Below are 12,204 nucleotides of genomic sequence, written 5' to 3'. Positions count from 1 at the left end.
ATCAAAGAAAGACACAAAATATTCATATCATCTTTGTTCGGATTTTATAATCCGGAAACAGTAACAATCTGGTCTGGAAAACATAATCCGGACCAGGGGTATTTTTGGAATTTTTGCAGGGCGCGCGAGAAGGCCATAGGGTGGGAAAAGTAACACTCTTTTAAAAATTGAGTAATATTTTCTCATGGCAACAAAACCCATACCCACGGTTACCCGTCCGAACCAAACCCAATTTGACAGGTTTTTCCCGTTTTGACTTGCATAGTAGACAATTTTGGTTGTTGATTTTATACAACGGTAAAATTGATTTATAAATGATCATGATCATCAATTTGAGATCGGATTGTTGAGTATTATAACATTCGGCTGTAACGGTAGGAAATCAAAATTGGAAAATTGATCTTTTGAAGTTTGCTTAGATGACCAAGAGCAACTCCAATGCATGTTCTACACTATGTTCTACACACCCAAACCGTTCTTGTTATTTTTTAGCATTGGAGAACATCCACTTGTCATCCAAGGTGGAGAACGGCTGCACCACAAGAACCTGTTCTACATAACAAAAAGCTGCTATGTGGGGTTTATTGTGGGACCTTAAAAAGTAATATAAGAACATAAATATGGTTCTTGCATTGAAGTAAAAATGAGTGATGGTTCTTAAATCTTATGTGTCATCCATGGACCCACAAAAAATGATTGAAGAACAAAATTTTGGTTCTAGCATTGTAGATGCTCTAAGAAGCAATTGATGTGTCGTATCAACACACACAAACTAGTTGAGTATTAGAATACTCTTTAACGGAATAATCTGACTAATTAACATTTTGTAATTTAGAATCTGTTTTGATAACAAAGGGAGCATGGTATATACAAGTGTCCAATTTCATGGGTAAAACTGAAAATTTATTGATTTTTTTTAGATTCAATCACGCATGTGTATTTGTTTTTTTGGTGCAGCTTGTTATTCGAACACCAGTGCACTACTCTTCTCAAAATATAGATTTACTCATTAAAAAGTTTGAATCAACTTAATTTGTTAAATGATATTTGTCATTTATGGACTTTAATTTGGTAAAGTAATTTTGGATTGTTTAAATGACATCAGGGGTTAATTTTTTTTTTTTTTTTGGGTACAACATCAGGGGTTAAATTTATGCTTCAAGAAACAAATATGGGTGAAATTTATGCTTCTAGAAAAAGATTTCTTAACAACAAAGGCTGATTTAGGTGATAAAGATGCTCACTTATAATATACAAAGATTTAACAAAGACTGAGTTCAAATTTCGTTGATAACATGAGAACTATGTTGGTGGATAATCTACAAATATCGGTGTAAGTGCTCTTCGAGCATTTGAGACCTGCTTGACCTGTAAGTCTGAGAACCTATCTCACTTAGATTTTTATCTTAAAAAAATAAGAAACAGATATCTAAAGATTGACAGTGTAGCAATCCAGACATGACCAGAAACACCTTTCCTTATAGGTGGTGGCAATTGCCTTATGTTTCTTCTTCCTAACAGAAAACATTTTCCCCACAGAAAACATACAACTTGTGGCTGGAAACATGACATACCAAGATATCTGAAGCTTGGACCTCCGTATCTTATCATTATAAAAATAAAACTTCCGTTAGGACAGACTGATAAAGTTCGTCCGGTTTTTCATTTAAGAAAATATAATGTCCAAAAACCTCATGTCGTAAATGCCTGGAAAAGTATATTAGCTTGCAAAGAAAATATGCTAGCAGTATAGGCAACCTGATGTTTTTTGTATAAAAAATATAAAGAATTTGAAACATTCTGGAATAAAATTTTCTTGCAGTGAAATTCTGTTGCAGCAGTACCTGTACCTTTGCCAGCATGTCCATCTCACCCTTGCCACTTTTTATTGATAGGCCTTCACAGGTTAAGTGGAAGAAGTTGGTGAACAGGGCAACTAATGCATCCCATCAAGGCATTTCAAGAATCTCACTATGCCAAACCACATGAACATTATGTCAAAAGAGAAATACAACCTTAACATATATTAACAAGGGTTATGTAGAGGGCCATCTGAACCATATTCATAATATCAGCGATTCATCCTTAGAGTTAAACTGCTTAATTTTTTCAGTAATGCAAACTTTCTTTCAAACTTCCTCAATCAAATTAGCGTCTATACTTTTCTTGTATACACCTCTACTCCTATCAAGTAGTCCTTTCTTCAGCAGATTTGCAAATTCCTCTCTAATTTTCACAAGGGGATGTTTGTGAACGAGTTCCCCGCCATTGCAAGCCTCCCTCAAAACAACTGTTTGGGTATCGTTCTTCTTAGAAATATAAAAAATACCAGGATGACGCTCAAACGCTTTAGTGAACTTCTGCGGTAACGCCAAGGGTTTGCGTAAGTTGCTAACATTCTTACGTTCGGTTTGCTTATGAAGTGTAAGGTGAAGAAGCTCGTGAAAGACTCCAACTACCCTCTTCTCAGATACATCAGTTCGAATATCCAAATGAGAAGCATCAGCATAAGGCGAAGTATATGGGAGTTTCTGCCACTCTTTCAACCACTCCATACTTTTCCTTTTCATACCGAAACCCCTGGTGAAACTAACTGGAAATGCCAAAGTTCCATTTTTTATGTCTTCTACCTGTTGTTGTAAAGAAGCATTCTTCTCTAACTCTGATACAGCAAGTTTATCATCCCAAACCAACAATTTCAAACCAACACGATCGTCAGGGAGACGAACAAAAGAGAATCTTTCGGGGTGATTCATTACAAAAGAATCCTGGTAATCATATGGTAAACCCAAATCCCATTTCAACTGATCAATAGTTTGTAGCGGAAGCATCCAATCTCTTGTTAACATAAGCAATCTACACAACCTATCTCTAAATTCCAACGAATTTTCCCGAAGTATATCAACCTCCTCGCGATGAATCTTCATCGCTTCAGGACTCAATCCAAAACACGGAACAGGAGAGCCACCACTATCAAGAAAAAAGGACTCAACAAAAACATTAGGATATCTTCTAATAAAAACAGCAAGCTTAATTTCATCCGGAAGTCCAAGTTGTCCGCGAAGCCGAGAAAGACGGTAAATGGGAACATAATCTTGAGAAGAAGAATAAATAATTGAAACAAGGATTCCAGCGGCCTTAAGATCCCTCTTACCTACAACAACAGAATCCATTGTCCTATCTTTCACCCATTTCAATTTTATATTAACCAAACTAAATTTCTGCTGGTAAATATATCCTTGTCGAACACCATCAAGGAAACCATAATTTCTTGCAGAACTAAATAAAGGACGAAACATTCTTTTTGTTTAAAAACGGAATAGAAGATAACTCTTTACTTACAATCTATGTTGTCAAACGCGACGCTTTTGTGCGGAATGGAGGTGGCGCAGTTATGGCGGCCGACGGCCATCTCCGCCGTTGTTTTCCGGCCAATTGAGTTCAAAGCGGCAGCAGCTGTTGAGTTTTGTTTTGTTTCTTTGTTCTACTTAATTTTTTCTTAATTGTTCAAATAAAAATGTTTTTGTTTCTAGTGAATGAAGAATGATGAAGGGCACTCAAAAGAGAATTGCTTTTATCCCCCCCTTTGTTTTTCCTCGTTTCCGCCCTACGCTGAAAATTGACTTAACTCACGTTGAAAAAATACATGGTGAATTAGTCACTTTAGTCCCTAAATAGAAAAAGAGTAGTCACTTTAGTCACTGAATGCAGATAAATTGCAAAACAGTCCCCGAATGTAGACTCTGTTAGTCAATTTAGTCCCTGAATGCAATTTAGTCCCTGAAATTGACTAACAGAGTCTACATTCAGGGATTGTTTTGCAATTTCTCTGTATTCAGGGACTAAAGCGACTACTCCTTTCCCATTCAGGGACTAAAGTGACTAATTCCCCAAAATACATTTATGTGAGTTAACTCACGCTCGATATATTTGACGGAAATGAGCAAAAACAGATGGGAGAAGAGCAATTACCCTCTTAAAAAGGATGAGAATTGGGCTTGGAATCACAATACCATCTCCTTTTTTTTTTCTCTTTACAAATTGATGTTTAGACCTCCCAAATACTTACTTTTTGTAGAGTGAAGACTCAAATCAGTCCCTCACAATTTTTTTCGCGAGCCAATACAGTCTTTGACAAAAAATAAACCTAAATTAGCCTTGGACATTTTCATATTCAGGATAAATTAGTCCCTCTAATACAATGAGTTAGGGGCTAATTTGTCCTCGGTATGAAAACGTCGGGGGCTAATTTGAGTTTATTTTTTGTCAGGGAATTGGCCCAGGAGAAAATTTTGAAAGACTCGATTTGGTCTTTCAATTTTTTTTTCTTTAATTTATGTTACCACAAGTTCATGTTTATTTTTTTACTTAACTCAACCTATGTATATACTTTCAGCATTCATCGTAAATTTATGATTTAAAAAAAAATCACTTTTCATGATAAAATAAAAATTAGTAGTGATTGCTCCAAATTCTCTTTAGATTTGATCATTGAAAATATTTTTTAATAAAAACTAGTAGTGATTACTCCTGATTATCTTTTAGTTTAGTCACTACAGCAATTTTATAATCGATGACTACCTCTTATCCTTTTTTCGTTTGATCATTACAAATATTTTTTAATAAAAACTAGTAGTGAATATTCCATATCTCCTTTCGAGTTAACCATAACATATATTTAAATTTTTCATGTTCTAGTGGTGAAGAGCTAGTTTGATCTATTAAGAATTTTCAAAGCTTATGCTTCTTTTAACGATTGCCTAAATGCAAGAAATGTAAGCAATTCTGAGTTTAGGAAATACAAATGCAAAACTTGCTATGATGAATGCTTAATTGTGGAGTGACTCTCCCTAGGAGCTATTCCAAAATCCAAGGTTTGCTTGAAGATTCAAATCCTTAAGGAGATTTTATAATCCTTTTTATGTTAGTTGAGTTTTGTTATTCATGATAACGTGCCTTACACTTATACATTCATAATATTCTTGGGTAAAGATCCTCTCCATTTGTAATTTGTTCCATTTGTTGCAATTTGGAGAGAGATAGACACAAAAAAATTAATGATGGTGGGATCCACTTAGTGATAGGACCCACCACTTATTTTTTTGTGTCTATCTCTCTCCAAATTGCAACAAATGGAACAAATTACAAATGGAGAGGATCTTAACCCAATATTCTTGTAGAACTTCTAAATTTTCAGAGATTACGATATATAGCTAAATTCTTACACTTCAGTTCACTTGGAAAAATAATTGTCAGATATTACTAGAAATTTAACATAGTCTTCACCAATAATAAGAAAAGACCACATACTTTTAATCAAAAAAAAAGAAAAAAAGAAAAGACCACATGCAACTGGATCTGAATTCAGTGCTGTTACAACATGATGCTGTAACAGATTTTGGCCATACGATCTCTAATCGACGGCTGAGATTGTTTTACCGTGTAAAATTGATTTTTTAATAGAGAATAACAAAACAGAGACGATAACTAGGGTTTCAGACTTTCATAGAATACCAATAGTATTACTTATCAATATGTCATACTTATATCTAATCTTTGTTAACATTGCTAATAACATTGCAAAACCCTAAACCTACCATTTTGGGCGCCAATCATGCTTAGCCGTTGGATCAAATAATCTCATCTCATCCTTTGATTTGATCAAACTTCAAATTTTCATTTTCCCATGCATGTTACGTTTCATGCTCTTGGTCACGTTGGATATAATTTTCATTGATTGCTTTTTAACTCTTGATTACACACATCAATGCTAGATGTTAATGTTGGGTTGATTGCATTTACTGTTATTTGACTTGCACGGTTCACCACATTGGTTTGAAATTCAAATTTCCTCTTCCATATTCAAATGGTGCATTAAATGTGTGTATCAAATCAATATGATATCTTGCTCCACATGATCATATCTTTCTTAAAACAAAACTTCTCTTTCTCTTTCTTTTCTCATAACTGAGTTTAGAGCAGCTCTCTCTCTCTCTCTCTCTCTCTCTCTCTCTCTCTCTCTCTCTCTCTCTCTCTCTCAAAACATAACTCCTTCATCCTCTTCTCAATCTCCAAACCCATTTTCATTTTGCTTCTACGATTGCATAGTTTGAAGCTTATAACGGAGAAATGTTTGCATAGTTTGAAGCCTAGAACAGAGAAAGTGGTGGTGTCACTGATTATGATATTTTGTAAATGGGAGTCTTTTTGATATTTTGTTTTCCTTCAGACCTGATGTGTTTTTTGTGAATTTGTATTGCTTTCTTGGAGCTTCTTTTGCAATTCCCGTATGTCTTTCTTTCGGGATGCAGATTTGAGATCTCAATAGATTGAGCTTTTGTAATAACTTTAAGATGATGTGCAGAGTTGTCAATAATTAGATGTGTTTTGTTTTCTACGTATGCTTTGATTGTTTTTTATTTTATAGTTTTGTGGTTGTTGTTCATGCAACGTTTCTTTACCTTTATCTATGATATTTTATATAGTTGGTTTCTAATTTTCATGACATTCACAAGATCAAGTGAGCAAGTTCAAAAGCAAGTAGATTTTTCAATCATTGAGTTGGACTTTTCCATTAGAAGTTTGCTTCCAATATATGTGATGAAGTTATCATCTTTTAGACTTTTTTACCGGTAAATAACATCATGACAACAATAATGTGTCTTTGATTTCAATGATAAATGAGGTTTGTAAAGTCTACTCCAAACTATGCATTCCCTATTTGACCATGATGAGAAAAATATTCTACTACTTATATTCTATTTTCTGGCATAACTGGAACTTTGTTATAGAGCATTGAAGGGTTGCCTTTGATGTCCAGTGTTAAAGAGGACATTTATATGGCATTTTATGAATGTTTTTTTTTTCCTTTTCAATGTGTTACTTCTTCTGAATTATTTTGCTGGAGTTTATACAAGATTTAAACTTCAATAGATTTCTTTTAGGCTTTGCTGCATAAGGTTAAGCACATTCTTATTAATTTAGAATTCTTTTGTATGTGTTTCTGTTATCCATTCATAGCATCCACTATAACTAACACCAATGCTTACAATTTAATTGCAACAATTGTTCTCTCCACTAATGAATGCAATGATTACAACACTCAAAAGGAGTTATGGTTATTAATTGCAGGGTTCCCCATGAGTTGCATATGGTTGTTCAGAGTCAAACTAATTGCTAGGCGCCAAACTAGGATAACCGTTTGATCTTTAACTTTGTTTCGGCTTTAAAATAAAAATATTTTGGGTTAAAATAATCTACTAGGACAAACTTCTCTTTGCTTACTATCATAAAAATCATTTTTAGTTTGTTTTGAAACTCTTGCACTTGATTTCATTGCATTTTTAAAATAAATAGATTTAGAAAAAGCTATTTTAATTGGCTTTTCATTTTGTGGCTAAAATTGACTTTATTAGGATTTTTTAAAAATCAAGAATGATTTTTAAAAAATATAAAAGTAATTTTTTAGTTAAAAAATAGATTTTTTTTCAAAAAAAATCCAAACAAACGGACGTCATAAAACAACACATTAACTTCTTCATTGTTTATGACCCGGGCGGTAGCACGGGTAAAAGTTCTAGTTACAATAGAATATATAATAATACTTAATGGACCACTAACTTAGAAACATAGAAGCTCAATTTCAAGTCCAATAACTTTATTATCTTACATTTGCCACAATTCATATTCACTAAACAAGCATACCTTGGCTAATTACCCCTGCCTTTAATTTTTACATTCCTCTTCAACATTGTTAATCTCTTTGTCAACATATTGAGCCATAGTATGTCTGCTTTCAACCTCCTTTGATGCATCATAAGAAGCATGCAAACCAATGAGAAAATAGTAAATCAACAAAATCCCTGACCACATCCCAAACCTTATATATGAATCTTTATCAATAGATCCAAGAAGGAATATATTTATAGCAATAGAAAAAGAAGGTAACCAAGGAACTAAAGGTACCCCCCAAACTTTAGGTTTCTTTGCTTGTGGAACAAGAAGGCAAATACCTCCGGTTCCTAAAAGCCACAATGGTGCTGAAAATGCCCATCCAATCCAACCATCACTCATTGCTCTATAAACTGACATGCCACATGAAGATCCAATAATCAAAACAACACATACAATGAGCTTAACTTGATTATCTTTTGTAGTTACCCCAGTTGAATAATAACGACGCACTAAAATCCCAATTGCTACAAGAACGAAAATAGTAAGTGTTGAAATCGACAATAGGTTTGAAAGAATACGAAGATCAGTGAAAAATGCAACCACGGAAGTTATTGTAACCATTGCAATTGTAGCATTCAAAGGTGTCCCGGTTTTCTCATGAACAAGAGCAAACCAAGGAGGCATCATGTGAGTACGAGCAATGTGAGTTAAATAACGTGAGGCACCGACAACATTAACCAACAAAACGGTCGTCATTCCCTTCAATGCTCCCAATGCAACAATGTATTTAGCCCATCCCCATCCAACAAAACTAAATGCAACCGAAAATGGTGCATTGACATCAATGGTTTTGTAGTTCTGCATAAGGCATAGTGTTGTTGCTAGTGAGCAATATATGAAAGTGATAATTACCATTGATCCTACAAGACCAATAGGAATGTCTCTGCCAGGGTTTTTAGTTTCCTCGGCCATAGTTGACACTGCATCAAAGCCTATGTAAGCAAAGAAAAGAACAGCTGAGGCTTTAAAAACACCTCTGGTACCAAAAGGAGCAAATGAAGCATAGTTTTCGGGGTTGGCGTTGATTAGGCCAACAATGATGATGAAGGCAATGACAACTAAATGAAAGATTGTTGCAATTTTGTTGAAGAGAGAAGAGATTCTGGTGCTTAAGACTGCAAGGGTGGCGATGGCTATGAGGGCTATAACAGCAATAGGGTCAAGATGACCATAATCAGGGTTCATATTGTGGACTATTATACGAAAATCGTTAGGATTTTTGTTGCAGAGGGTGGCAAAATAGGAGGTCCATGATCGAGCTACGGCTGCTGCTCCTATAACATATTCAAGGAGTATGTTTCCAGCAGCTATGAAGGCCACAAAGTCTCCCAATTCTACTCTTAAGTATGCAAATGACCCACCTGATAACAAACAATAACACCCACATAACTCAATTAGTCTCAAGTTTAAATTTAAGTGACTAAATATGCCAAATCAACTATTATGTAGAAAATGGGATTCTCTTGTGATTAAGTATGCATTGGATTTAACTTTTAAGGTAAGAGGGTATGCTTAGAATTTTTTTTTTTTAAAAGAAAAAACAGAAGTCCATAACCATAACACTATAAAAAAATTAAAAATTAACACCTTTGCTACCTATATACTGTATCCCTTCTAACTTTAAGAAATACAAAATGTATAGAAAAATAGGAGATAAAAAATGACAAATATGATATGCAATCACAAGTAAGGAAATTTTTAATTTTGAAGATCCAAAAATGTAAATTATTTTATACATATAACATCAAGATTAGAAGTAGAAGCATGCATAAGACTAAAAAGTATTGTTTACTAATATTTTCTTATTGCTGTTTTAGAGTATGTTTTTAAGGTGAGTTTTGGAGGGCTATGTCACAATAACATTTCAATCACATTTAATTGATGTTATTCGTACGGTATGTCTGGATATATTTAGGATGCATATAGTTCATTGTAAGGAACTTCCAGCTTTAAGTATAAACATGACTTTGTTGGATATTTTTTATTGATATAGTCAGGCGGCAAAACCAAGACCGCCAGAAAGGGGAGACAGGTGGGAATGCATAGCAATGCTAAGTCCATGATTGTTGTGTTTACAAAAAGACTTAGCGGATCAGCTTATTGCCCCGCTTACCTTCAATTCATGAGTAATTAATCATTTTTTTGGTAGTGGCCGGGGTTTGAACCCCGAACTTTGCATATTTTATGCATTGTCCCAACCAACTGAGCTAAGCTCACGAGGACGTGTAATTAATCATTGATATATGTATGTGTGTGTGTGTGTGTGTGTGTGTATATATATATATATAATCGATGAATATTCATTAAAAAAAGTAAGAAAACATTTTATAAATTTTTTAATTTAAAAAATATAAATAAGTCATCTCTCTCCACCCTTCAAAATCCTCTATTCAAACATACTTTTAAAGAAAAATATATAAATTTCTTTAAGTAATTACATCTTCTAAGAAATTGTCAAAAAGTATATTTGTAATGATTTAATCATAAAATTCCTTAAAAAATAAATCACAAAATAAATTTCCTAAATAAAGGTATAATATTCATAGATAAATTAAAGCATGAAATGAAAAACATAGTGCAATGAAGAAAAATTAGACAGTGTAATAAACCTGCGACAGGAATTTCCACAGCGAACTCAGTGTAACAGAAAACAGACAACAAAGCAGAGATACCAGAGACAGCATACGACAAAACAACGGCAGGACCAGCCTCCTCACGAGCTTCAAGACCCGTGAGAACGAAAATGCCGGAACCGACGACGGCGCCGATTCCGAACCAAATAAGATCCCAACCATTCAAAGTCTTCTTCATTTGATGGCTGCTTCTAGCTTTCATCTCCACAATCTCCATGTAATCTTTTGATCGTGTAAACATTCTATCTTTCAACCTAAATGGTGTTTTCATAAATGCTTTTCCATAATCACCTAAACTTTTGAATGAATCTTCTGGGAAAAACTCACTTCTTGCTCCACTGTTTTCTGTACCCATCTCCTGTGTCATATAATTTAATTTGATCAATCCAGTTTAAACCAATCTTAAGAGTCTAGGGGAGAACAAGAATTAATATGTGTATGTGCTATGAGAGCATGTGTGTGGAATCTCTTTTGAGAGTGTGAGATTCTTGTGTAATTTATACTAACCTAGGATACAACTACAATATTCCTATAAATGGTCTACCATTTTTTTAGGGTAATGTTAGTATGTATGTAAACAAATATTTGGTTCATTTGTTAGAGAATGACAGCTACATCGAGCTTTGCTTTCCACCCTATGTATAGCATTAATCTAGTTTCTAGCTTCAAACCACCAATTTAATTTTAATCTTTAAATTTTAAAACAACTTTATAAATTTTAAAAGGAAATTGTTATGTATCGCGACAGTTTTTATCCCGATTGTTTCACGAAACAATCTTATGCCCCACCACCTCCTTTGTGGCCAGCAAACAATTTTATTGGACAATTAATTTTCGCTAGCGTTCGGGACAAAAATCTATCTAGATAAATAGCATCGCTCATTTTAAAACTGCAATAACTTCAATTTTTTCAATTCATTTATTTACCGTGTCAATATTTTTTGAGATATTGTCATTGTGAACAAGAATAAAAAGGCTTTAGACGTAAATCATATATATTATATAGAGATAATCTATATGTTATAAACTTTCAATCCAACGATAATTTTTGTAAAGTATACATCATAAAAAACTATCGAACGAATAATTTGATTTTATATACACACAATATTAGAGAATTGCACCAATACCTACAAGTTAAACCAAATTGAAAACGGTAAAGAAAAAAATAAAAATAAAGTAACTAGTGACAGACGAAACCTTTTACATGCAAACACAATAAACTCAGGATACGTGGAAAACAATAAAAAGATTAACACCCACATGGAGAATGGGATAAACGGAAGGTGATGAAGAAATTGCATCTTCCATTTTTCCTTTAAAAATTCGTTAGTACGTGGATCATAATCTTTTATAGCCAACATGTTAAATAGAGGGTACTAATATGATTTTCATATATAAAAAAAGAAAGAAAAAAAGATCAAGGATGATACATTCGGTCCAATCTAATTGCTTTGCAAGTGGCTATGTTGAAACAATATATTTCAAGGGAAAATGTTTAAGTACACCTCATAAGGTGAATAAATTTTTAAACAAAGAGAAGAAAAATTGATATGATATATATAGTATGCTGGTGATATCATAGGAAAAAGAATAATTGGGACGTTCGAATATTATTGTTGTATTTCAAGCTTACGAAAGTGTACTGCTTGCAACATCGCCGATACAAGCTTGCTAATGGGTAGTTGCTAATGTGAATGATGTGATTGTCACACTTATAATATAATAATTAAATCATCAAGTTTATAATTTTATTATTTATTTAAGCAATCATGGCTCTCCATCTAATGTAAAACCTCATAAAAGAGGTTCAAGTGTGCATCATCCATTTTTTACA

General features: G+C 33.6%; 2 protein-coding genes across 5 annotated transcripts; both read right to left on the bottom strand.

Annotated features, from left to right (window-relative positions):
* Nucleotides 1-1,222: 1,222 nt before the first annotated feature.
* Nucleotides 1,223-3,548, bottom strand: LOC146933537 (Ubiquitin carboxyl-terminal hydrolase family protein). 2 transcript variants are annotated; one of them, XM_085705335.1, is made up of 2 exons: nucleotides 1,845-3,548; nucleotides 1,223-1,603 (listed from the first exon to the last, which is right to left on the bottom strand). In XM_085705335.1, the coding sequence occupies exon 1, from the start codon at nucleotides 3,297-3,299 to the stop codon at nucleotides 2,130-2,132; it is 1,170 nt and encodes a 389-aa protein (XP_085561461.1). In that variant the 5' UTR covers nucleotides 3,300-3,548; the 3' UTR covers nucleotides 1,223-1,603; nucleotides 1,845-2,129. The 2 variants fall into 2 exon arrangements, with proteins under 2 accessions (XP_085561461.1, XP_085561462.1); XM_085705336.1 differs by having other exon boundaries at nucleotides 1,223-3,154; nucleotides 3,343-3,548.
* A 4,072-nt stretch (nucleotides 3,549-7,620) lies between these two features.
* Nucleotides 7,621-11,939, bottom strand: LOC146933536 (cationic amino acid transporter 1-like). 3 transcript variants are annotated; one of them, XM_085705318.1, is made up of 3 exons: nucleotides 11,801-11,939; nucleotides 10,344-10,725; nucleotides 7,621-9,095 (listed from the first exon to the last, which is right to left on the bottom strand). In XM_085705318.1, exons 2-3 carry the CDS (start codon nucleotides 10,720-10,722, stop codon nucleotides 7,726-7,728), a joined length of 1,749 nt encoding a protein of 582 aa, XP_085561444.1. In that variant the 5' UTR covers nucleotides 10,723-10,725; nucleotides 11,801-11,939; the 3' UTR covers nucleotides 7,621-7,725. The 3 variants fall into 3 exon arrangements, with proteins under 3 accessions (XP_085561444.1, XP_085561443.1, XP_085561445.1); XM_085705317.1 differs by having other exon boundaries at nucleotides 11,631-11,901; XM_085705319.1 differs by lacking the exon at nucleotides 11,801-11,939 and adding an exon at nucleotides 11,568-11,705.
* Nucleotides 11,940-12,204: the final 265 nt, after the last annotated feature.

This window comes from Medicago sativa, chromosome 4 (genome assembly GCF_051527215.1).
Source record: "Medicago sativa cultivar Bolivia chromosome 4, Bolivia_mono, whole genome shotgun sequence".
NCBI classification, from domain to species: domain Eukaryota; kingdom Viridiplantae; phylum Streptophyta; class Magnoliopsida; order Fabales; family Fabaceae; genus Medicago; species Medicago sativa.
Note: the sequence above shows the minus strand (reverse complement) of the source record. Positions and strands in the feature narration are given on the sequence as shown.